General features: G+C 49.6%; 1 protein-coding gene across 4 annotated transcripts in view; it reads right to left on the reverse strand.

Moving 5' to 3' along the window:
• Window positions 1-8,440: 8,440 nt before the first annotated feature.
• The window catches only part of RABGGTA (Rab geranylgeranyltransferase subunit alpha), a 38,390-nt gene continuing 22,813 nt past the window's right edge, over window positions 8,441-24,017 (reverse strand). For 2 of the 4 annotated variants that reach the window (XM_035135856.2, XM_035135857.2), the window contains exons 10-17: window positions 23,359-23,464; window positions 21,530-21,581; window positions 13,358-13,446; window positions 12,102-12,190; window positions 11,068-11,184; window positions 9,851-9,964; window positions 9,306-9,393; window positions 8,441-9,158 (exon numbers count right to left, since the gene is read on the reverse strand). In XM_035135856.2, the coding sequence (XP_034991747.2) occupies window positions 9,010-9,158; window positions 9,306-9,393; window positions 9,851-9,964; window positions 11,068-11,184; window positions 12,102-12,190; window positions 13,358-13,446; window positions 21,530-21,581; window positions 23,359-23,464 (804 nt within the window). In that variant the 3' untranslated portion in view covers window positions 8,441-9,009. The remainder of the gene's footprint in view (window positions 9,159-9,305; window positions 9,394-9,850; window positions 9,965-11,067; window positions 11,185-12,101; window positions 12,191-13,357; window positions 13,447-21,529; window positions 21,582-23,358; window positions 23,465-24,017) is intronic. The other 2 variants (XM_035135853.2, XM_035135855.2) reach the window with 1 other exon arrangement.

Here is a 24,017-nt window from a genome sequence, read left to right on the forward strand (position 1 = left end):
AGGGGAAAACTACAGCTCCCAGGATCCCTTGGATGAAGTCATGTGCTTTAAATTGCACATCAGATGCTCTTTAAAAAGTATGGCGTGCCTACTTGTGGCCTGCAGTTCAGCCCTTCCCGGAGATCTGGAAAGCGAGGCAGGCACCAAATGGACCCAGGCCTTGAAATCTGGAAGTGAGGAGGAAATGAAAGGAAGAGGGGATCTGCTTGGTGCGACCAGAGACCCGGAGAGATCCCTGCTGATCACCCCCCCCCCCCGAGTCAAGTGGTAGAAGGAAGCAAAACATTCCCAGGAAATGTATCTGATGAAGTGTGCATGCACACGAAAGCTCATACCAAAATAAAAACTTAGTTGGTCTTTAAGGTGCTACTGAAGAAATTTTTTTATTTCGTTTCGACTCAGACCAACACGGCTACCTACCTACCTACCTGTAAATATTTCCCAGGAAAGAAGCTGAGTGTCACTCCAGAACAGGTTCCCGCAAGCTCTCTCTGTGCGCACAAGGAGGAGCTGCTTTTGACTTCTGGATCAGGGAGAGGGCAGGGGAAGAATGCAGAGGGAAAAGGAAGTTAGAAGAACAGCCTTATGGATCTCCTTCAATCTGAAATTCTCCCAAGGGTGCCCCACCCAGGCCACGCCGGCTGGGGAATTAATCAGCCGGCTGGACCGGAATAGCATCAGGGAGAGCAGGTTGGGATGGAGGGGAGCTGGGGAGAGAGCGGGGGGGGGGAGTCAGTCTGGGTTGGGTTTGGGGGTTCAGGTTGCAGACAGGAGGGCATAAGGGTTGGGAGCAGTGCTTTTTTCCTTAAAAAAAACTGCTTAGGGGTACTCTCATTTCCACCTAAACATTAGGAAGAACTTCCTGACAGTAAGAGCTGTTCGGCAGTAGAATTTGCTACCAAGGAGTGTGGTGGAGTCTCCTTCTTTGGAGGTCTTTAAGCAGAGGCTTGACAGGCATATGTCAAGAATGCTTTGATGGTGTTTCCTGCTTGGCAGGGGGTTGGACTGGATGGCCCTTGTGGTCTCTTCCAACTCTATGATTCTATGACTCAATAAAATCACCCTTTTCTAGTTCAAATCGGGGGAAATAAATACAGTAAATGGACAAAAGTACGAAGATTCACAAAATGTTTAGGGGTATGCGTACCCCTGTGTCCCCCCAGAAAAAAAGGACTGGTTGGGAGCTCCTTAATTTCGTGGTGCACATATTCGGGCTTTGCACATATGTGGAATTTCTTGCCCACTGTCACAGAGAGTTGCAGCTCAGCGGGAGAAGATGTGCCCGGGTCCGATTTCCCCCGCACCCGAAAGATATCTCAGGTAATGGGGCGTGAAAAATCGAGGGATCCTCGGAGAGCAGCTGTCAGTGAATAATGGAGAATAGATGGTGGTCTGACTCAGTCTGCAGCCCAAGTCTTTTGTTCTTGCTGTCAACTCTGATCGGACAGGATTTGCAGGTTTCTGGGGAACACCGCAAAAAAACCCTGCAAAAAAACCCTGCATGACCCAAGGTGAAATCAGGAGGCGTAACACTCAGAACGTGGAACGATCCCGCTTTCAAGCCGAGTTCCTAAAATAGCCATCAATAATTTTCTTGCAACTGTGGTTGCAGATAAGTATCAGGAGGAAGGTATTTTGAACCTGTCAACCTTGCAATTAAATCTCCAATGTTACTAGTCCTCAGGATTTTTTTTTACTACCGGTATGCTGTTTGCATTCCCAGCATTCTTGTGTTAATCATTTAACAATAAAATAGGGAATGAAGCATTTGGTGACGCTTCCTTCCCAGATCGCCTGGAAGAGAACTTTGAGCATCGTAGGTGACCAGGAAGTGCCATCATTCTCCCATATTACACCCACCCAAGGAAGGATGGAGGAAAGGGCTGCAGTTCAGTGGCGGGCATACAAACCAGGATCAATCCTTGGTGTCTACAGGTAGGGCAGGAAAACATTACGTCTGAAACCCAGGAGAGCTGCTGTCAAGTCAGTATATGGAACAACCAGGGCCGGATTTTAGTTTGATGAGGCCCCAAACTACTGAAGGTAATGGGGCCCTTTATATGTCCAGCTGTCCTTTTGTCAACAACAAATTGTCGCTGTTTTTTGCGTTGAATATATGCTATATGGTCATTTAGGGACCTAATAGGTATCTCAAGCCATCTGCACATGCAGAATGTAGGCACCCTATATATAGAAAGGAGCAAACCAGGGATATTATAGGGAGCAGGCTAGAAGGCAGGGCCCATTACTTACATCATGTTGTTGTTTAGTCGTTTAGTCGTGTCCGACTCTTCGTGACCCCTTGGACCATAGCACGCCAGGCACTCCTGTCTTCCACTGCCTCCTGCAGTTTGGTCAAACTCATGTTCGTAGCTTCGAGAACACTGTCCAACCATCTCGTCCTCTGCCGTCCCCTTCTCCTTGTGCCCTCCATCTTTCCCAACATCAGGGTCTTTTCCAGGGATTCTTCTCTTCTCACGAGGTGGCCAAAGTATTGGAGCCTCAGCTGCAGGATCTGTCCTTCCAGTGAGCACTCAGGGCTGATTTCCTTAAGAATGGATAGGTTTGATCTTCTTGCAGTCCATGGGACTCTCAAGAGTCTCCTCCAGCACCATAATTCAAAAGCATCAATTCTTCGGCGATCAGCCTTCTTTATGGTCCAGCTCTCACTTCCATACATCACTACTGGGAAAACCATAGCTTTAACTATACGGACCTTTGTCGGCAAGGTGATGTCTCTGCTTTTTAAGATGCTGTCTAGGTTTGTCATTGCACCCTATATATAGAAAGGAGCAAACCAGGGATATTATAGGGAGCAGGCTAGCAAGCGGGGCCCATGACTTACATCATAGGAGCCCACAAAACACTGTTGCTGTATGCAGGTTTTATTTCATTTGTTTTTTATCTTATATTTTGGAAATGTACATCCAGTTTTCTTCACCTTTAATTTTTTGGGGGGGCCCCAAGAGAGTGGGTCCCTAAACTTGTTTAGCTTATACATAAATCTGGCACCGGGAACGACACTTTCTGACTTAATCCAAGGAAGCAATAAGGGACGCTTGAACATAGGAACATGCCTTATACTGAATCAGACCCTTGGTCCACCTACCTCAGTATTGTCTACACCACTCCGGGAACTGAAGCGCTTAATCTCAGGGTTGTGGGTTCGAGCCCCACATTGGGCAAAATATTTCTGCACTGCAGGGGATGGTTTCTTCCAACTGTATGGTTCTAAGAGGACCGGAGGTCTCCTTAACAAACTACAGCTCCCAGAATCCTTTGGGAGGGGGAACCAGGACCGCTTAAAGTTGGATCATAGTGCTTTGAATGTATGCTGTCAGGATGGGTAGATTAATCAACTCAAAGCATTGATTAAGCAGCAACAGGGGCGGGGAGAAAAAAAATCATTTTAAGCGTCACAGCTGAGAGTGGAAACTCTGTTTTCCTCACAGCATGTACCTCGTGGCGGGTCATGTCCTGCCAATTATGCAGTTAAGAAGAAACTGAAAATAAAAAGGAAGCGATGCTGTCATAAGAACTTGTGGGAGGAGGGGAAACCCACGGCTGATGCAGAAAAATAAGTTGCTCCATGATGTGCCCTTGAGATGGTGCTGCAATGAACAGGCCTCTTAGCAAACACCCTCGTGCGGGAGATGTGGCAAACGGTTGCATGATGCTCTCATCATCTGGGTCACAGTGAAGCGCGTGAAGCAACAGCAGGACAAATAAGAAAAACGATTATTATTTTAAGGGAGTGAAGAATGCCAAGAAGAGGCTTGCTGGTTTTGACTGATCTTAAACGGCTCAGGACCGCAAAACCTCAAGGACCGCCTCTTTCCATATGAACCGACCCGGAATCTGAGATCATCTTCTGAGGCCCTTCTTAGTGTGCCTCCTCCTCAAGAGGTCCAGAGGGTGGCAACACAAGAACGGAGCCTTTTCTGCAGTGGCTCCCTGTCTGTGGAATGCTCTCCTCAGGGAAATTCGCATGGCGCCTTCATTATACACCTTTAGGCACCAGTCTAAACGTTCCTTTGGTTGATCTGATTTACATCCTATGCCCTTTATAATGTGTGCCGGGTTTTTTTTGGGGGGGGGGCTATTGGGTTCTTGGTTTTAATTATGTATTTTGTGGTTTTATATCTTGATTTTATTCTGTGAACCACCTTGAGACTTGCAGGTATAGGGCAGTATGTACATTCAACAAACAAACAAACAAACAAACAAACAAACAAACAAACAAGCAGCAGCAGCAGCAGCCTGTTCTCACAGGGGCTATGTGGTGGGTAATTTCGTTGTTCCCGCAAGGGGACAATGACAATAAAGAAATCTATCTAAAATAATAATAATAATAATTTATTATTTATACCCCGCCCATCTGACCGGGTTCCCCCAGCCACTCTGGGCGGCTTCCAACAAAATATTAAAATAAGGAAATCCATCAAACATTAAAAGCCTCCCTAAACAGGGCTGCCTTGAGATGACTTCTAAAGGTCTGGTCGTTGTTGTTCTCTTTGACCTCTGGTGGGAAGGCATTCCACAGGGCGGGTGCCACTACCGAGAAGGCCCTCTGCTTGGTTCCCTGTAATTTGGCTTCTCACAACGAGGGAACCGCCAGAAGGCCTTCGACGCTGGACCTCAGTGTCCGGGCAGAACGATGGGGGTGGAGACGCTCCTTCAGGTATACTGGACCGAGGCCGTTTAGGGCTTTAAAGGTCAGCACCAACACTTTGAATTGTGCTCGGAAACGTACTGAAGGGTAAACCTTCAAGCGGGACCCAAGTGTCGCGACGGTAGTCGGGAGCAGCAATAACTCTCAAAGTCTACATGAAGCGAACTCTTTATTCAAAGAAACCAAAACAACTCAGGCCTCGTGATCACAGCGACTCTTTCCCAGTAGGCCTGGCCCCAATGAGGCCGTTGTGGGGACTGAAGTTCTCTGCCTTCCCACTGCTCCTGAAATCTCCCTCTCCCTCGGACCCTTCCCAAGCAACCCGAGGCCCCTTCATCTTGTCTCTCTTTGCTCTGCCCTTTTCATGCCTCATCTGGTTCTGGGAGACCAGGGTGGGACAGGAGATGGTTGCAGCAGGAGGGGAAGACTCCCTGGAGTCTTCAGCAGCCTGACTCATCTCTGGGCCCTTATCCTCTCCAGCCTCCCGATTCTGAACTGCTCTCCGTCCCAGCCTCTCCCCGCTCGCTAAACTCTGTTGCTTCTTCAGCTTCCGAAACCTCCTCCTTCCAGTTTCATCCCTCTGATGATAATTTATTATTTATACCCCGCCCATCTGTCTGGGTCTCCCCAAGCTACTCTGGGCGGCTTCCAACAGAATATATTAAAAACACGATAAAACATCAAACATTAAAAGTTTCCCTTGATGTGTAAAAATGATACATTGGGGGGGAATGAGACATTGCACTACCTTTGTAACCCAAGAAAATCTTTAATAAAAATAATTATTTTTTTAAAAAAAGTTTCCCTAAACCAGGGCTGCCTTCAGATGTCTTCTAAAAGTCAGATAGTTGCTTATTTCCCAGGATATCTGGTGGGAGGGTGTTCCACAGGGTGGGCGCCACTACCGAGAAGGCCCTCTGCCTGGTTCCCTGCAACCTCACTTCTCGCAGAGAGGGAACCGCCAGAAGGCCCTTGGAGCTGGACCTCAGTGTCCGGGCTGAAGTATGGGGGTGGAGATGCTCCTTCAGGCCGTTTAGGGCTTTCAAAGTCAGCACCAACACTTTGAATTGTGCTTGGAAACGTCCTGGGAGCCAATGTAGCTCTTTCAGGACCGGTGTAGTAATTAATAATAATAATAATAATAATAATAATAATAATACCCCGCCCATCTAGCTGGGCTTCCCCAGCCACTCTGGGTGGCTTCCAACAAAAGATTAAGAAGAAGAGAAGAGTTTGGATTTGATATCCCGCTTTATCACTACCCTAAGGAGTCTCATAGCGGCTAACATTCTCCTTTCCCTTCCTCCCCCACAACAAACACTCTGTGAGGTGAGTGAGGCTGAGAGACTTCAGAGAAGTGTGACTAGCCCAAGGTCACCCAGCAGCTGCATGTGGAGCAGCGGAGACACGAACCCGGTTCCCCAGATTACGAGTCTACCGCTCTTAACCACTACACCACACTGGCTCTCCAGTAGAGAGACAATAATCTAGACAATAATCTATTAAACATTAAAAGCTTCCCTAAATAGGGCTGCCTTCAGATGTCTTCTAAAAGTCTGGTAGTTGTTGTTCTCTTTGACACCTGGTGGGAGGGCATTCCACAGGGCGGGTGCCACGACTGAGAAGGCCCTCTGCTTGTGGTCTCGGCAGCCACTCCCGGTCACCAGTCTAGCTGACCACTCGCAATTGTCCCACCACTGCTCCCCAGGCTCTGAGCCTTCTTCCCCTGGGGGTTCCTGAGCTGTTGCCCCCCCCTCGCGCACCCAGTCGGTCCACGGCGCTGAGCAAAGGTGGAGCGCTTTCCGATGATCAGCAATCAGAGGCACCGACCGTGTAGGCAAAGCAAAGACATCGCGGCTGGCAGCTATTGAGAGCATTATGCTCCACGAATTCGTCCAACCCTCTCTCCTAAAGCCGTCTAGGCTGGTTGTCGCGGGACAGGGCGATGTGGGACCTTGCGCACGGGGAATGCAGAGTGGCAGCCAAGATGTCAAGGCTGCTGACGGGTGTCTGTGCTCTCCCCAGCTGGGACAAGTCAAAGCAGATTCCTTTGGCTCCGGGTGGGTGGAGGCAGGCGGACGAGGTGCAGGAAGCCTTGGGTGGATCGAAGAAGCGGGAACTGGAGTCGCGGTCGAGTCACCTGTTGATTCTGAAGCCTGGCCGAGGAAAGTATTACTGCTGGCTTCCAAACAACTTAGGGACAAGAGCAGGCATAGGCAAACTCGGCCCTCCAGATGTTTTGTGACTGCAGTTCCCCATAATCCCTGACCACTGGTACCGTTAGCTAGGGATGATGGGAGTTGTAGTTCCGAAACAAGAGGGAGCCTGGACAAGAGGGTGTATTCAAGTAAGTCTTGCTCATGTGTGGATCCATTGGAGCTGATGGGCTTAAAGTAGCTCGCCCGGTCGTCGATTTCTATGCGGCTGCTCTAGAGTATGGTTTCCTAGCACACAACCAAAGATCTGACCCCAGTGGAAACAGAAACGAGCCAGTGAGTTCTTCCTAGAATCTCTGGCTACAAAAAATTTGGTCTAGGCTGGGCTGCGGCATTTTTGGCAGAAGCCTATGATGCCGGGCTTAGAAATTACGTCCTACTGAGTTCAGCAGGGCTTGCTCATGAGGAAGCGTGTTTAGAATTGCAGGTTTAAATAAATGAGCAAGTGTTCCTTTTTAAGTGATTAATCTGGCCTCTGTCAACCTGGTAGGTACCAGGTAGACATAGGTCGGATAAATCACTTTTAATAAAAAGAACAAGAGAATGAAAATGGTGGATTATATTGACCTGAAATATTTATTTTTTCATACTTTAGATGGCGGGGAACGTCCTAGCAGAGGAACCGTCCCCTAGGTGAGAGAGGTGAGGCAGTGCTGGTGGTTGGCAAAGACGTCCTTTTTAGCATGACACACACAAGCCTCTCATCTGTATAACCGAGGAAACTGAGATGCCCTTCTTCACAATTTCTGTTCTTGCCCGACTGCGTGTTCATGATTCACCGGCCAAGGGTTCATCAGAGGATACCAGGTTTGTGTCTGGAAGATCATCTAGAAACTGCTGGGACTTTTAAGGCAGGGATGATGATGATGAGTTTCGCTCGCCAGTTGTTCCTGGACTACAATTCCCATCATCTCCGGCCATGCAGGCTGGGGCTGATGGGAGGTGGAGTCCCGGAAACTTCTAGTCATAGAATCATAGAGTTGGAAGAGACCACAAGGGCCATCCAGTCCAACCCCCTGCCAAGCAGGAAACACCATCAAAGCATTCTTGACATGCCTGTCAAGCCTCCGCTTAAAGACCTCCAAAGAAGGAGACTCCACCACACTCCTTGGCAGCAAATTCCACTGCCGAACAGCTCTTACTGTCAGGAAGTTCTTCCTAATGTTTAGGTGGAATCTTCTTTCTTGTAGTTTGAATCCATTGCTCCGTATCCGCTTCTCTGGAGCAGCAGAAAACAACCTTTCTCCCTCCTCTATATGACATCCTTTTATATATTTGAACATGGCTATCATATCACCCCTTAACCTTCTCTTCTCCAGGCTAAACATACCCAGCTCCCTAAGCCGTTCCTCATAAGGCATCGTTTCCAGGCCTTTGACCATTTTGGTTGACCTCTTCTGGACACGTTCCAGCTTGTCAGTATCCTTCTTGAACTGTGGTGCCCAGAACTGGACACAGTACTCCAGGTGAGGTCTGACCAGAGCGGAATACAGTGGTACTATTACTTCCCTTGATCTAGATGCTATACTCCTATTCATGCAGCCCAGAATTGCATTGGCTTTTTTAGCTGCTGCATCACACTGCTGACTCATGTCAAGTTTGTGGTCTACCAAGACTCCTAGATCCTTTTCACATGTACTGCTCTCAAGCCAGGTGTCACCCATCCTGTATTTGTGCCTTTCATTTCTCCTTGTTAAAATTCATCTTGTTTGCTTTGGCCCAGTTGTCTAATCTGTTAAGTCCTCCATAAAAGGCTTACCAAGGACTCTCACTGGGAGATCATTCAGGAACTGTTGGGCTTTTGCGGCTGGCCGTTGTGAGAACAGTCTTCTGATATTATTTCTGAGGCTACACACATTTTATCAGCTGCATTCGATATGCGTTTGTGGTGTGCGTGAGAGGGGTGCAGCTGCAGGAACGGGGAACATTCCTGGGATACCCCCGCCCCCAATTCTGCTGACATCGGTAGCGACTCACAGCAACAATTCACCTTTTTTATTTCATCAGTTCCTCATGCCAATAAATTAAAAGGGGGTCAGTGGGTGTGTGTGTGTGTGGAGGAATAGTGGGGGGTGACAGGGTGTGTGTGCGTGTGTCGAGCAGGGTCTCCTGCAAAACCCATCAGGTCAGGATGGTGCCCACATTGGGCAGCAAGGCGGCAAGCTCCGACTGGACGCTGGGGATTTGGCAGAGAGGGTTGCCTTGCAGGTTGAGGTGGGCGAGCTTGGGGAAGGAGGCGAGGGCGCGGAGCCCAGAAGGCTGCTGGATGCCTGAGGGAGGGGGCAGCGGAGTCAAGGAGAATTGTGGCTAGAGAGAGGGAGTGGGGAGAGGGGTTCCCCTTTCCCAAAGAGAGAGCATCCCTTCCCCACCCCGAGTGAACCCCACCAGCCCCAGAACCCGCACAGCGCCAAGGATACGGTTGTTGCAGAGGGAGAGTTCCTCCAGGAGAGGGAGCGGGGGCAGGCCTTCGAGGGTCTCGATCTGGTTGCCGTCGGCCTCCAGCACCTGAGGCAAAACAGAGGAGGAGCGTCAAGAGGAGCAAGGGAACAGGGAACCCCATCCACGCCCCCCCCACAAGTCAGCCCGCAACCCACAGCCCCAACTTTGAAATGTGGCCGTGGAAATTCAGGGGCCCATAAATAATACCCAAGGCCCACTTGGCCTGGTGTTAAGAGCGGAAGAAGGGCCCTGAAGTGGCGGTGGACCCCGGTCGGTGGGTGGGTGGGTGGGTGGGGGGTTCCTCAAATTTCAGCGCTGCCATGCGCAACACCAAAATCGGTCCCCTTCCATTCGATGTAACAGTTGTGGCTTCCCCGAGGTTCCACGCCCGGTGTGCCCTCTGCCTGAAGGCGTTATTGAGCCAAGGGGGTGGTGGGGGAGACAGGGCTTCTAAGGAAGGCCGGGGGTCTTAAGAGACGGGCACCCGTCGCTGGGCACTTGGGGGGGGGGGGTGAAGCCTCACCTCAAGGCAGCGCATCATGGCCAGTGTGGGCGGCAAGCAGTGGAGGAGGTTGTCCGAGATGTTCATGTGAGTGACCAGAAGTAGGTGCTCCAGGTGGCACAGAATGGTGAGGCCCTGGGGAGACGAAAATAAAACAGGGGTGGTGGTGGTGAAAGGAACATTTATGGGGAGTCCTCACACATCTGAGCTAATTCTCCCACCCACCCCCTGCCCAGCAGACACTCCTCTCGCGCCTTTCAGGGCCATCAAGCTCAGTCAAGTAAAGCACGATACTCTTAATCTTGGGGTCGTGGGTTCGAGCCCCACGTCGGGCAAGAAGGTGCCTGTGTTGCAAGGGGTTGGGCTAGATGACCCTCGGGGTCCCAACTATGATCTCTTGCCACTTAGAGAAGAGGAGCTCTGCTGAACTCTGTTTCCAACATCCTGTGTGTCCCCCCCCCCCCCCCCGTGGCCAAACAGATGCCTGCCGGACCTTAATCCGTCCCACTGGGCGACTGACTCCAAGTCTTGGAGGAACCAACAGGCCAGCTCAAGGCGTGTCAGAAGCCAGCCAGCCGTAAATCACCACTCGCTGTAAGTGGAGTTAACTCTTTATTTGTAAAAAACAGGCCTAGTGAGCACTGCCATTCCTCTCCAGCAGGTCTTGCCCCCATGAAGTAGTTGCTGAGACTGAAGGTCCCTGCCTCCCCCTCCTCTCCAGGGTTTCCCCCAAGCAATCTGAGACTGTGCCTGCCTGCAGCCAACCTCTCCTCTGCCCTTTTCATGCCTCTTCTGGTCCTGGGAGACCAGGCGAGAGAGGAGACACCTGTGACTCTTCACCAGCCGGGCCCTCCTCTGCCTCCCTCCTCTCTCCTGCTTCATCTTCTGCCTCCGATTCTGGACTTCTCTCTGCCACAGACTCTCCCCGCTCACTAAACCCTGTTGCCTCCCCAGCTTTCAACATCACCTCCTCCCAGTCTTCTTCCTCTCTCTGCTCATTGTCGTCCCACCATCGATCCCCGGGCTCTGAGCGTTCTTCCCCTGGGGGTTCCCCGGCTGGTTCCTTCCACCATTCCTCCGCATCCAACTAGTCCCCGACAATGGGATGTAGCAGGACCTTGCCCCAAATCTCCCCGTTATTCCCTGGCACTCTCCCCTCCTCAGAATCCGCTCCCCTCCTCAGGCTCCTTCCTTCTCTGCTTTCCATCTGTCAGCCCCCACCCTCCCAGGCCTCCTACCCTCTGGGACAAGTCCACGACGCGGGCCTCGGCGTATTCCATCTTGAGGATGCTGTTTTCAATCAGGAATTTGCTGCGGAGGTCATCCAGGTAGGCCGAGCGCGTGGGGTCAGCTGCCTGGGGAGGGAAAGTGAGTAAAGCAGAACGGAAGCAGAGGTCAGCGGGCATTCTCAAACGATAGGCTTACAGGGCCTCCTAAGCCACCTGCCTTGTCTGCCCTGTGTGTGTGTGTGTGTGTGTCAAATTAGAATCGTAGAGTTGGAAGAGACCACAAGGGCCATCCAGTCCAACCCCCTGCCAAGCAGGAAACACCATCAAAGCATTCTTGACATATGCCTGTCAAGCCTCTGCTTAAAGACCTCCAAAGAAGGAGACTCCACCACACTCCTTGGTAGCAAATTCCACTGCCGAACAGCTCTTACTGTCAGGAAGTTCTTTCTAATGTTTAGGTGGAATCTTCTTTCTTGAAGTTTGAATCCATTGCTCCGTGTCCGCTTCTCTGGAGCAGCAGAAAACAATCTTTCTCCCTCCTCTATATGACATCCTTTTATATATTTGAACATGGCTATCATATCACCCCTTAACCTTCTCTTCTCCAGGCTAAACATACCCAGCTCCCTAAGCCGTTCCTCATAAGGCATTTAAATTAGGGGAGGACTGCTGAGGAACAAAGGACACTTCTACACAAGCTCAGAGACACCATTGTCACCAGATAACCTTCAACCAGGAGGTGGGAGGCAGTAAATGTGGAGAAGTGGGGCCAGCAACAAAATGATGCAGTGTGGTTCTGTGGGGTGTGCCTGTTCAGGGTTCCAGCCAGCCATGCCCTCTGTAAGGACACTCCATTCCGGCCCCATCTTCCGCCCCGCCCCCCACTCCAAATAAGTCTGTGAGAATGTGGGGCGTTTTCCCCCCTAAATGTTATTTTTTAATCACTTCTGCAAACCGACTCTGCTGATACAGAAGGGGTACAGGATATCTGGGGTGCAGCTGAATTAATTCCACTCTGCTCTCCCCCCCCCCCCCCGGCTCACCTTCAGAGTCGTAAAGTAGCTGAGGGTCTCGTGCTCATAAACCAAGGGGTCTAAGGCCCTCATGAGGAGGATGATGGTCAAGAGGCACCCTAGAGAGTGAGAGAGTGCACAAAAAAGAAAAATTGGAACTGGTTCCCCGCCTTAACTGAAGAGAAGAATTCTGCACAGAGGCAAAGCTGAATTCTGCGACCTGCGTTCACTTTCGTTTATTTATTTATTTATTTATTCTGCATAATTCATTAAATTTCCACCTCGCCCCTTCTCCCAATGGAACTGAGGATGGCAAACAAAAACAATACACGTTAGGGGACAAAAACGGTAAGTTAATTTTTAAAAAAGCCCATCGCTAACTGGCTTAATATAATACCTACAGCTGTTTAAAATAAGAAAGGGATACGTTAGAGAGTAAATAATGGAAAAAGATATAGAAACTAAAAAGAACGAGCGGAAGAAAGAGAAGAAAATAGAAAACCAACTGTTAAAGAAGGAGGAAGCTGAAGTTGACAGAATTTATAGAAAATGGAGATAAAGTGTAATAATAGATAAAGGGTGGAGAGGGGTAAGAGGGGTTGTATTGGGCGGATATATATATTGTAATACTGTATGCAGAACAAATAACGCTGTACGAAGTTGTATAAATATTTTGATTTGATTATTATTTTTCTTTACATACCTGAAAACTCAATAAAAATTATATGGATTTTTTTTTAAAAAAACCCATTTAAAGAACTACCATGCTTTTGCTAATCATAGGATGATTTCCACCCCTCTATACCTGACTGGTTCCCAAATTCAGCTGCTGGGGTTTCAGCTACCTCCTGCCGCGGCCGGCATTGCTGCTGCGCCTATCACTATGTCTGATTTTCGAGGTATGGCTTATATTCCTTGAATGCTTAAAAACCTGCTATGGCTTATTTTATGGGTATGTCTTAAAATATGAGAAACAGGGTAGGTGTTGCCCGACACTTCCAAGTGTTAAGGACTAGCAACGTGGTGGTTGTTGTTGTTGTTTTTTAAAAGCTCATAACGTCGCTGAGGCATAGAATGCTGAATTCTGTTCCAGTTCTGCATGCATTCAGTGTGATCGCAGAATATAGACACAGCGCTGGGACAGCTGCCCAAGGACATCCGTCTCGAAATCCTGGTTCTCAACCCCCCCCCCCCCGCCAGAGCTGGGGATAAAAAAACCCCCATTGAATTATGGGCTGGTTTAGCGTGACACAAATAAGGGATACAAACATGCATGAGAGACTTACACTTGTTCTCTGGCTCCAAGGCCTGCAATTCCTTGCAGGATTCAAGTTCGGACTGCAGTACTGTGGATTTCTCAATGGACAGCTCACACCTGGGTCGGGAGAAGGAAAGTGAGGAGCTGGGAGGTCAGGGCCAACTCTTGAAAGGGGTGTGTGTGTGAGAGAGGGGTGTGTGTGTCCCCTCAGCCCCCATCTTTGAACGAAGGCCCATAAGACATGGCAGGGGAGTTGAACGAGATGATTCTTTGCGTCCCCTTCCAACTCTACAGTTCTACGACTAAGACAGAAGTCCCTGCCAGTAGGAAAACCAAAAATTACCAATACTACTTGCAGTTCCTGGCATGACTAACGCTCTGCTCATTCCCCTGCCTCTGATCCTAGTTCTCAGAAAGAGGAAAGGAGGTAACCCCTGGGACAGAATCGTAGAATCGTAAGGGTTCCCGGGGGTGTGTGTCATCTAGTGCAGCCCCCAGCAATGCAGGAATTGAAACGAAAGCGTCCAGGACATATCACCTCCCGACTGCTGCTTAAAAAGGAAAGAGAGTCCCAAGAGACAATGGAGTGTGCCTTTGGGGGTGAAGTCAAACCATTGTTTTCGCAACCCCAAAGAGATCTCCCCGGGGCACAAGCCTGGGCAGTGTGTCTGGAGGTCCTGGGCTGCCTGGAGAAGACCCCCCTCTTGGCCTCGATGGTGGGGTCCAAAGGAAAGCAGAGCAAGCCGTTTGGCACCAGCTCGGCTGCGGGAGTTGCCGGAAGGAGGCGTACAAGAAGCCATCCAACCGCCTTAGGGACTCCACTCCAGATTTGTGTAGGGTTTGCCCCTGAGCCTTTTCTTCTCCCAAAGATGTCTCACAAGGCAGCAGAGGTTTAGGATCAGAGCTTTCATTCTCCTGGACAGACTCCCTTCCCAGGTGGACGAGCCCCACCTGCCCCTCACTTTCCTCTAAATGCAGACACCGCCATCTTAACTATTGGACCCACTCTTGGTCTCGCCCGCTCCATATGCCACAAACTGCCTTCACATGCACAGGAATCCTTAACTCCCTGAAGGTTTGAGACCCATCGGCTCCCCACACCTGGCTTTGCTGGCCGGTTGAAGCCGTTTCCTGGGTGTGGCCGCTGTCGCATCCTGACAGCTTCTAGGAGCCACAGGTGAGAGCTGAGTGGGGGTGCGGGGTGGACGACCAAAGGTGGACAAAGCACCCCAGAAGGAGCAGGACGTGTGTCCCCACCCCCCGAGGTACCACCCCTCCCCTAACATTTATGTGTCCAGGGCAGCTGTCTACCAGCTCCATCTGGGTCGCAGGCTGAGACCCTGCCTGCCCGCAGACTGTCTCGCCAGAGTGGTGCATGCTCTGGTTATCTCCCACTTGGACTACTGCAATGCGCTCTACGTGGGGCTGCCTTTGAAGGTGACCCGGAAACTACAACTAATCCAGAATGCAGCAGCTAGACTGGTGACTGGGAGCGGCCGCTGAGACCACATAACACCGGTCTTGAAAGATCTACATTGGCTCCCAGTACGTTTCTGAGCACAGTTCAAAGTGTTGGTGGTGACTTTAAAGCCCTAAATGGCCTTGTTCCAGTATACCTGAAGGAGCGTCTCCACCCCCATCGTTCTGCCCAGACACTGAGGTCCAGTACTGAGGGCCTTCTCGGTGGTGGCGTTCCGCCCTCCCATCAGATGTCAAAGAGAAAAAACAGCTACCAGATTTTTAGAAGACATCTGAAGGCAGCCCTGTTTAGGGAGGCTTTTAATGTTTAATAGATTCTTTTATTTCATTTTTCCGTTGGAAGCCACCCAGAGTGGCTGGGGAAACCCAGCCAGATGGGCGGGGCATAAATTAATAATAATAATAATAATAATAATAACAACAACAATTATGTATAAAGGAAGATGTATGGCATGGGTGGGGAAAGCTTTTGCACCCCGTGGGCTCCACTTCCTTCTGTGGAATGCCCTCCTGTCAGATGTCGAGGAAATTAACATCTACAGTGGTACCTTGCTTCTCAAACTTAAAGCCGTTCCGTAGGTCCGTTCCAAAACCAAAGTGTTCCAAAACCAAGGCGCGCTTTCCCATAGAAAGTAATGCAAAACGGATTAATCCGTTCCAGACTTTTAAAAACAACCCCTAAAACAGCAATTTAACATGAATTTTACTATCTAACGAGACCACGGATCCATAAATTGAAAGCAATAAACCATGTACTGCAGTCACACCATCAATCAATCAATCAATCAGTAGCTGAACTGGGTTCCACACAGTCACAAGAACAAAACAAAACAGAGCCGCAGAAGCAAAAACACGAAATAAATAGCAGAAACAGACACTCAGCGTAACACTCAAATGGAAGTGTGGCAGTCAAATTGGAAGCGTAACACTCAAAACAGAGCACATTTGACTTCCGAAAAATGTTCGCAAACTGGAACACTTACTTCCGGGTTTGCAGTGTTTGGATTCCAAGTTGTTTGAGTACCAAGGCGTTTGAGAACCAAGGGACCACTGTACCTGAATTTTTGAAGACATCTGAAGTTTGGGGAAGTTTGTAATGCTTGACGTTTGACTGTGGTTTTATAACCTGTCGGTAGCTGCCCAAAACGGCTGGAGAAACCCTTGGGATGCAATGCAGGAACCGTGAGTTTTGGGAAGGGGTTGTGGCCTGGTGACAGTTTTAAGGGCCAGGTAAAGAGGGACGCGGGTGGCGCTGTGGGTCAAACCACAGAGCCTAGGGCTTGCCGATCAGAAGGTCGGCGGTTTGAATCCCTGCAATGGGGGTGAGCTCCCGTTGCTCGGTCCCAGATCCTGCCAACCTAGCAGTTCGAAAAGCACGTCAAAGTGCAAGTAGATAAATAGGTACCGCTCTGGTGGGAAAGGTAAACGGCATTTCCGTGTGCTGCTCTGGTTCGCCAGAAGCGGCTTAGTCATGCTGGCCACATGACCCAGAAGCTGTACGCCGGCTCCCTTGGCCAATAAAGCGAGATGAGCGCCGCAACCCTAGAGTCGTCCGCGGTTGGAACTAAAGGTCAGAGGTCCCTTTACCTTTACCTAAAGAGGTATAGGGAGTTGCGCTTATTCTCCAGGCTCAACCATCCCTGCTATGTGGTATCAGGTGCTCAGATCCCCCTTTCTTGAACCCTCAGGTGGGGCACAACGACCTCCGTGGCGTGGGGTGACGAAACCGCAGTCTGAAAAGGGTGTCACACGAAGGGTTGTTTTCAGCAACCACATGTGACAGCCCCGTTAACCCCAGAGCTGTGTCTCCCTTTCACTTGGGTGAGTCAGCGGAAACACACCACTTCCTGGAGTCGCGCTTATGAAACATCCTTCCCCCATCTGACCGACCGGCCCTGTTTTGAAGGACTCTTCCAAACCACTTCACCTCTCAGCAACCTATCCCTCACTTCAGTTGAAAAGGGCATTGCTGGGTCAACCCCAGCTGCACGAGGCGATTGCTGGTTTGCCAGAGAAGGGCATCTTATAACAGACTCCCGGACGCGCTTACTCAGAAGTAAGTCCCACGCGCAGCCTTAAGGCATGCAACTTCTTCCTGCCACGGCATTTGATCTATGCAACGGATATCTGCGCAGCCAGCAATTACAAAATGCCCCCCCCCCAAATAAGCTAAAAGCAGGCCAGCTAGCAGGATCTGCACCCCGGAGCCATAATCTACACGGTTTGGCAGAATTAGGAGCCAGGCTATGATTAATAATAACCGCCGTTTATGTCAAGCGCTCCTGATTTGCAAAGTGCTTTGTAATTTACCGTATTTTTTCGCTCCATAGGACTCACCTGACCATAGGACGCACCTCATTATTTAGAGGCAGAAAACAAGAAAAAAAACCCCCATTTTTCTGGTTTTCCTCCTCTAAAAGGCTGGGAGGAGGGGTGGAAGGGGTTCCCGCCCATCCCTCCTCTTGCCTTGCTGTAAAGCAAGCAGACCTTGAGGACAGCCTCAAGAAGGAGGGAGGGAAGGAAGGAAGGAAGGAAGGAAGGTGTGAGAGAGAGAAAGAGAGAGGGAAGGAAGGAGGGAGGGAGGGAAGAGAGAGAAGGAAGGAAGGAAGGGGTGTGTGAGAGAGACACAGAGAGAGAGAGAGAGACAAGGAATGAAGGGGTGAAAGAGAGAGAGAGAGAGAGAGAGAGAGAGAGAGAGAGGAAGAGAAAGGAAGAGAAAGGGAAGGAGGGAGGGAGGGAAGAGAGAGAAGAAAGGAAGGAAAGAAGGAATGGGTGTCTGTGTGAAAGAGAGTGAGAGAGTAGGAAGGAAGGAAGGACAGATGGAAGGGGGGGAGAGAGAGAGATGCTGTCAGCGGCATGGCAAAGGGGGAGGAAGGGAAATCCCCAAAGCGGCACTTTGGGGCTGCCCCTCCCTCCCCCCTGCTGATCGCAGAGGAGGAGGAAGGGGGCAGAGCAGCCCGATTCTGGGCTGATCCTGCCTCCTCCTCGCCCCTGCCGATTGCGGAAGAGGCGGGGGGAGGCGGAGGAGATGCTGCTGGTTGCTCCTCACCAACCCCATTCGCAAAAGCAGGCTTGTTTTCGCAAACAGGGTTGGCGGGAAAGAACAGGCAGCATCCCTCCGCTGCCGCTGGCTCTGGCAGGGGCAAGCGCGGCTGCCCCCCACTCTTAGGAGAGCCCCGAAAGGAGCGCGCTGATGCTGCCGCCGGCTCTGGCAGGGGCAGGCTTGGTGGCCGCGGGAAACCGGCTCTGGGGCCACCTCCTTGACAGCGGGTGGGGAGCAGGGAGCTCTCCTCTCCGCCCGCTGTCAAGGAGGTGGCCCCAGAGCCCGTTTCCCGCTGTGCACGGCTCTCGCCTTCGCTCCATAGGACGCACAGAGATTTCCCCATTTGCTTTAGGAGGGGAAAGGTGCGTCCTATGGAGCGAAAAATACGGTATGCGTTGCTCATCCCCACAACTCTGTGGTGCTGATCGTGGATATTCCCATTTTATGGATGGAAGGCTGAGGCTGGGGAGAAGGGCTGCTTGGAGATACGCTTCCGCCCGCATCTCCCAAACCCAAACTCAGCCCTCTAGCCTCCCTATACTCACCAATGTCTCCTCCCACCCGTTTCTATTTCTACTGCCGACTCACGTAAAATGTCAAGGTGGTGGTAAAATCTATACAGCAAGGCACCATGAAAACAGAAGATAATCACTGCAATGACTAGATATAAGCAAGAAGATCTAAACACCCGCAGAGCCCCGCTGCCCCAAATGTCTGCAGGGGCTCAGCCAAGCCTACCTTACGGGGCTGTTGGGAGGGGGAAATGGGGTCGGGGGAGAAGAGCAGCAGACACAAAGGGTAGCCCAATGTGGTGCCTTCCAGATGTTATGGACTACAACTCCCAGCAGCTAGCGATCTGGGAATCATGGGAGCTGTAGTCCACAACATTGGCAGTGTAGAATAGTGGGTAAGAAGGATGAAGACACAGCTCTCAAAACAACCAGCTCTGACTCCAGACTGAACAGTAGCTTAGCCAACTGGCTTATACAGTGGAACCTCGGTTTATGAACACCTCGGTTTATGAATTTTCGGTTTATGAACGCCGTGGACCCATCTGGAACGGATTAATTCACTTTCCATTACTTTTAATGGGAAAGTTCGCTTCAGTTTATGAACGCTTCAGTTTATGAACAGACTTCCGGAACCAATTACACCCATGTTTCAGTTTATGAACGCTTCAGTTTAAGTACTTCACGGACCTGTCTGGAACGGATTAATCCACTTTCCATTACTTTCAATGGAAAAGTTCGCTTCAGTTTATGAACGGTTAATCCGTGGACCGTCTGGAACGGATTAATCCACTTTCCATTACTTTCAATGGGAAAGTTCGCTTCAGTTTATGAACGCTTCAGTTTATGAACAGACTTCCGGAACCAATTGTGTTCATAAACCGAGGTACCACTGTATAGTACTCAGCTTACCTTCCAAGTCCCGGACTGCAGAATCCGGGACCGGCAGCCGTGTGACACCGGAAGTTGCGTCGATGTAACTTCCGGTGCCGCTTTGCCCTTCTATGGGCACCAAAAATGGCCGCCGTCGGCTTCGAAAGTCGCTTGTACACATGTCAGCAAGTGCGCCGACGCAACTTCTGGTGCGCTCTGCCCATCTATGGGCACCAAAATGGCCGCCGCCAACACCGGAAGTCGCGTCTATCCACTTCCGGACATGCGTGGATGCGACTTTCGACCGATGGCGGCCATTTTTGGTGCCCATAGAAGGGCAAATCGGAAAGAAAAAAATGGCTGCCGGCAGGAGAAAATAACGGAGAAAAACAGGAGACGAAGTGATATGGGGGACCACCGGGAAAAGGTAAGTAAAAACGGGGGTTTCCCGGGGAAAACGGGGTACTTGGCAGCTATGGTACTCAGTAACTAGCAACAGTAACAAACTTCCCCTAGCTACCCAATCTGTGAACAGCACTCTCAATCCTTCATTTGCATGTGGTGGACCTGAGTGAGAACTGCAGCCACAGTGGGCAGGGTAAGAACTGCAGCCACGGTGGCCAGGAGTGCTGCAGTTAACTTATTACATAACACCCATTGTGGACCTGAGTGAGAACTGCAGCCACGGTGGCCAGAAGGAGCACTGCAGTTAACTTAATACATAACAGGCAGGGCACCATTTTGTCCAGTAGCCTCCAATCTTTTCAGGCCCAGGACTCACCTTGAACCCAGGAATGCATTTGGGGACCCATTTCTTAATATTTCAGCATATATTTGCGTGGTGACATTGCTCCAGTTGCGGCCCACCTGGGATCAGGCCTCGGGCCCAGTAGTAGGTCCTGACCCACCAACTGAGGACGAGCGATGGAGGCTGTTTGTAATGTTCCCCTTCAGATGTTGCTGGGACTCCAAAACCCATCAGCCTTGGCTACCCTCGCCAACACTCAGGAATGATGGGAGCTGGAGTCCAGAAACTTCTAGAGGACGGCCATAGTTGGCTACCTTGGTGGGACATAAATATAAAAATGAAAGAGGAGTACCCTGCGGCTCATCTCCACAAATTCCCCCTCAATATGGAGGGTAAGCTATTGCAGCAAGAAGCCATTTTAAGGCCTGTCCTGCCCGCTGTGATTTTGTTCCTATTTTTTTTTTTAAAGGAACTGGCCATTGTCAAGATGGGGCTCGTCCACCTGGCAAGGCAGCTTTGCAGAATAACTTCAGGGGAAGCAAATCCTGCACAAATCCAGAGCAGGGTCTCTAATAAGTCAGTTTGATGGCTCCTTGTGTGCATCCTTCCGGCAACCCCTGCAGCCAAGCTGCCACCAGGGTGGATAGAAATCAATGATATTTTTTTAAAAAAAATTAAATCAGATTTTAAAAATAAAATGCCTTTGGAGGAAAAATATTTCTAAAGATAGTTTTCTATTTAAGTTACATTATAGTCCATCAGGAAATAAGGGTTTGTTTCAAGTTTTTCATGTGTGCTAAAACTCAGTCTATGTTTTTAGAAAACAAAAATAAAAACGTTTTACCACATCAGTTAACAAACATGGATATGTATGCTACAATGTTATTGCTTTAGTTAAATAAATTGTTTAAACTGTTATTAAGGAAATGATTATTTTTCTCCTTCCAATAAAGTACAGCAGAAAAGTTGTCCACATATAAACAGTTAACTAATCAAACCTCACAATAATTCCATAATTATGTGTCTATGTATTTCTAATTGTACAACCAAATTTCTGATATTATTATTCCAAAAACGAAACCTTCCTTTGGTTGTAAATAATAAGATGATACCAGCAAGAATGAGTCTTTCTGTATATAAAAAAAATGATTTAAATCAAGTCTTACTGACTAGTGATTTAAATCGTGATTTATATAAATTTAAATCAAATCCACCCCGGCTGGCGCCAAACGTCTTGCTCTGATTTCCGTTGGACCACATCAGCCAGACCGAGATGGGGGTCTTGTTGCCTAGGGAGGCAGCCCAAGACCTCCATATAAACCACCCAGGCTTGTGCCCCGGGGAGGTCACTTTGGTGCTGCTAAGACAGCAGGTTCGACTTCACCCCTGGAGGCGCACTCCGTTGTCCCTCGAGACGGACAGATGCCAACAGTGAGGTGCTCATTGCCACATATGATGGATCCTGGAAGAATGTTCTTTCAAGGTTCCTGTCTGTAGGAGCCAGCCATTTACCCCCATGGCTTCAGCCCTCTCCCCCTGGCTACTTACCTGAAAATTTGCTCCTCAGTGACTGAATCTTGGCTCCAGCAATCCCTGTGTCCTGTGGGGGGCAGAGAGGGGAAAGGGGTTAAATCGAGGAGGTGAGGGGGGGAACCACTGGGGAAAGGAAGCGAGTGGGGTCGCTGGCAGGAAGCCCCCCACCTGAGAAGGGGGGGTCTCTGGGGAGAGCGCTCCAGTTGGAGAACAGCCTTTACCAAAGATGTCACGGCCTTTGAAGACACTCGAACTCATGACGCAAGGGAGAAACGCGCTAAGAGGAAGGCACGCTTGGCAAATCCACACCGTGATCAACTCCCGCCCGGAAACCTAGGTCTCCACTGTGGAAGGACGTGTGGATCCAGAATTGGCCTCCACAGTCACTTACAGTCTCATTGTTAAAACTGAGTTTATGGAAGGCAATCTTACTCGGCTACAAGTGATCGCCAAAGAAGAAAAAGAAGACAAAAGGTGTGGGGGGGGACCCTCTCAGCCCCTCTGGGACTCCCAGGAAGGGCGAAAGCTCAGTGGTAGAGCCCCTCCTTTGCAAACAGAAGGTCCCATGTTCAATTCCTGGCATCTCCAGGTAGGGTTGGGAGAAATTCCTGCCGCAAATCCTGGACAGCCATTGCTGCTAGTCAGTGAAGAAAATTATCTCAACGGTCTGATTCGGCAGAAAGTCAACTTCCTATGTTCCTCTTGGCGCTTAAAGCCCTAAACCGTTCTTGCCCCCCAAACACATAAAAGGCCACCTCTATTCCTGTTGATCTTCTCCGGGGTTAAGAATGGGGTAATAGTTCTGCCACTTACAGCAGCCCCGGATTCTCTGTGTCGGCCCCTAAATTGGGAAATCCTCTCTCCCCGGACAGGTACATCTGCCATCTTCAAACTACACATTTCACCGAAACTGCATCTCTTTAATCAGTCAGTTAAAAATATCTCCCCTCCTCCTAAATCTGGTTCTCTAATTGTGGGTTGTTTCCCAGTGTTAGTCCTATTCAAACCCATGGATATGAATGAATATTTGGTGTTTTTTTTTTAAAAAAACCCTCTTAAGGCAGGGCGGTCCAACCTCTCAGAGCAAGTGGGCCGCAGGAGCACTTCTGACACAGAACCCGAGGGACACACACACACACTGAATTAAACTTCCACATCTCAAACTAAATATACACAATACATTTGATTAAATATAAAATACACACTTATTAAATGTAATGTATTTAATCATTAAATAAATTTAATACACAAACCGATGTATGTGCTTTCAAAAGCAACGGACGCATGACACAAAAAATAAAATTTTAAGGCTTTAAGGTGTTTTTTCCTTGGTTGCTGCAGAGGGCTGCCAAAAAAGGCTCCGTGAGCTCTAAATACAGTTAGTCTAATACAGGCACCCCCAAACTTCGGCCCTCCAGATGTTTTGGACTACAATTCCCATCATCCCTGACCACTGGTCCTGTTAGCTAGGGATTATGGGAGTTGTAGGCCAAACATCTGGAGGGCCACAGTTTGGGGATGCCTGGTCTAATACATGTTAGTCCTGTCACAGAATCATCGAATAGTAGAGTTGGAAGGGGTCCTCCAGGGTCATCTAGTCCAACCCCCAACCACAGCTAAATGTTAATTATGCTGAGTAGCTCCAGCGGGTCTACTCTCAAATCTTTTATTCATTCATTAATTCATTCATTCAATCTGTATACTGCCCTTCATCCGCTGACCTCAGGGTGGTTCACAACAAGACTATCACTGGATACAACCCATAATGCTTTGTGGTTGTAAACAGCCCTGGGAACGTACGGTGCAGAGTGCGAAGGACGTCTATTGAGTAAATACATACATACCTTTAAAAAGGACACACTCCTTCTGGGACTGGCCCTCTGCCCATAAGACCCGGAAAGTGTGCTGCGGCCAGTGGTCATTCAGGGCAGAAGCTGGCAAGTCGCAGAGCTGGGAGACGTCATGATTTAAGGAAAACCGAAACCACTGGCAGAGAAACTGCTTTCCCCTCACCCCACAGATCAAGAGCTCCTAGCCTAGCCCCTTCCCTCAAATTTAGCCAATGGATTATTCATAGAATCATAGAGTTGGAAGAGACCACAAGGGTCATCCAGTCCAACCCCCTGCCAAGCAGGAAACACCATCAAAGCATTCTTGACATATGCCTGTCAAGCCTCTGCTTAAAGACCTCCAAAGAAGGAGACTCCACCACACTCCTTGGTAGCAAATTCCACTGCCGAACAGCTCTTACTGTCAGGAAGTTCTTCCTAATGTTTAGGTGGAATCTTCTTTCTTATAGTTTGAATCCATTGCTCCGTGTCCGCTTCTCTGGAGCAGCAGAAAACAATCTTTCTCCCTCCTCCATATGACATCCTTTCATATATTTGAACATATATTCCACTGCCTCCATCACATCAAAACAGCCCCGGCTCTCACCCTCCTCAGACTTCAGAACCTGCTTTTAACTACTAAGGTTCATCGCCAAATAGCGAACACGTACAGA

This window comes from Zootoca vivipara, chromosome 13, assembly GCF_963506605.1.
Source record: "Zootoca vivipara chromosome 13, rZooViv1.1, whole genome shotgun sequence".
Lineage (NCBI taxonomy): Eukaryota > Metazoa > Chordata > Lepidosauria > Squamata > Lacertidae > Zootoca > Zootoca vivipara.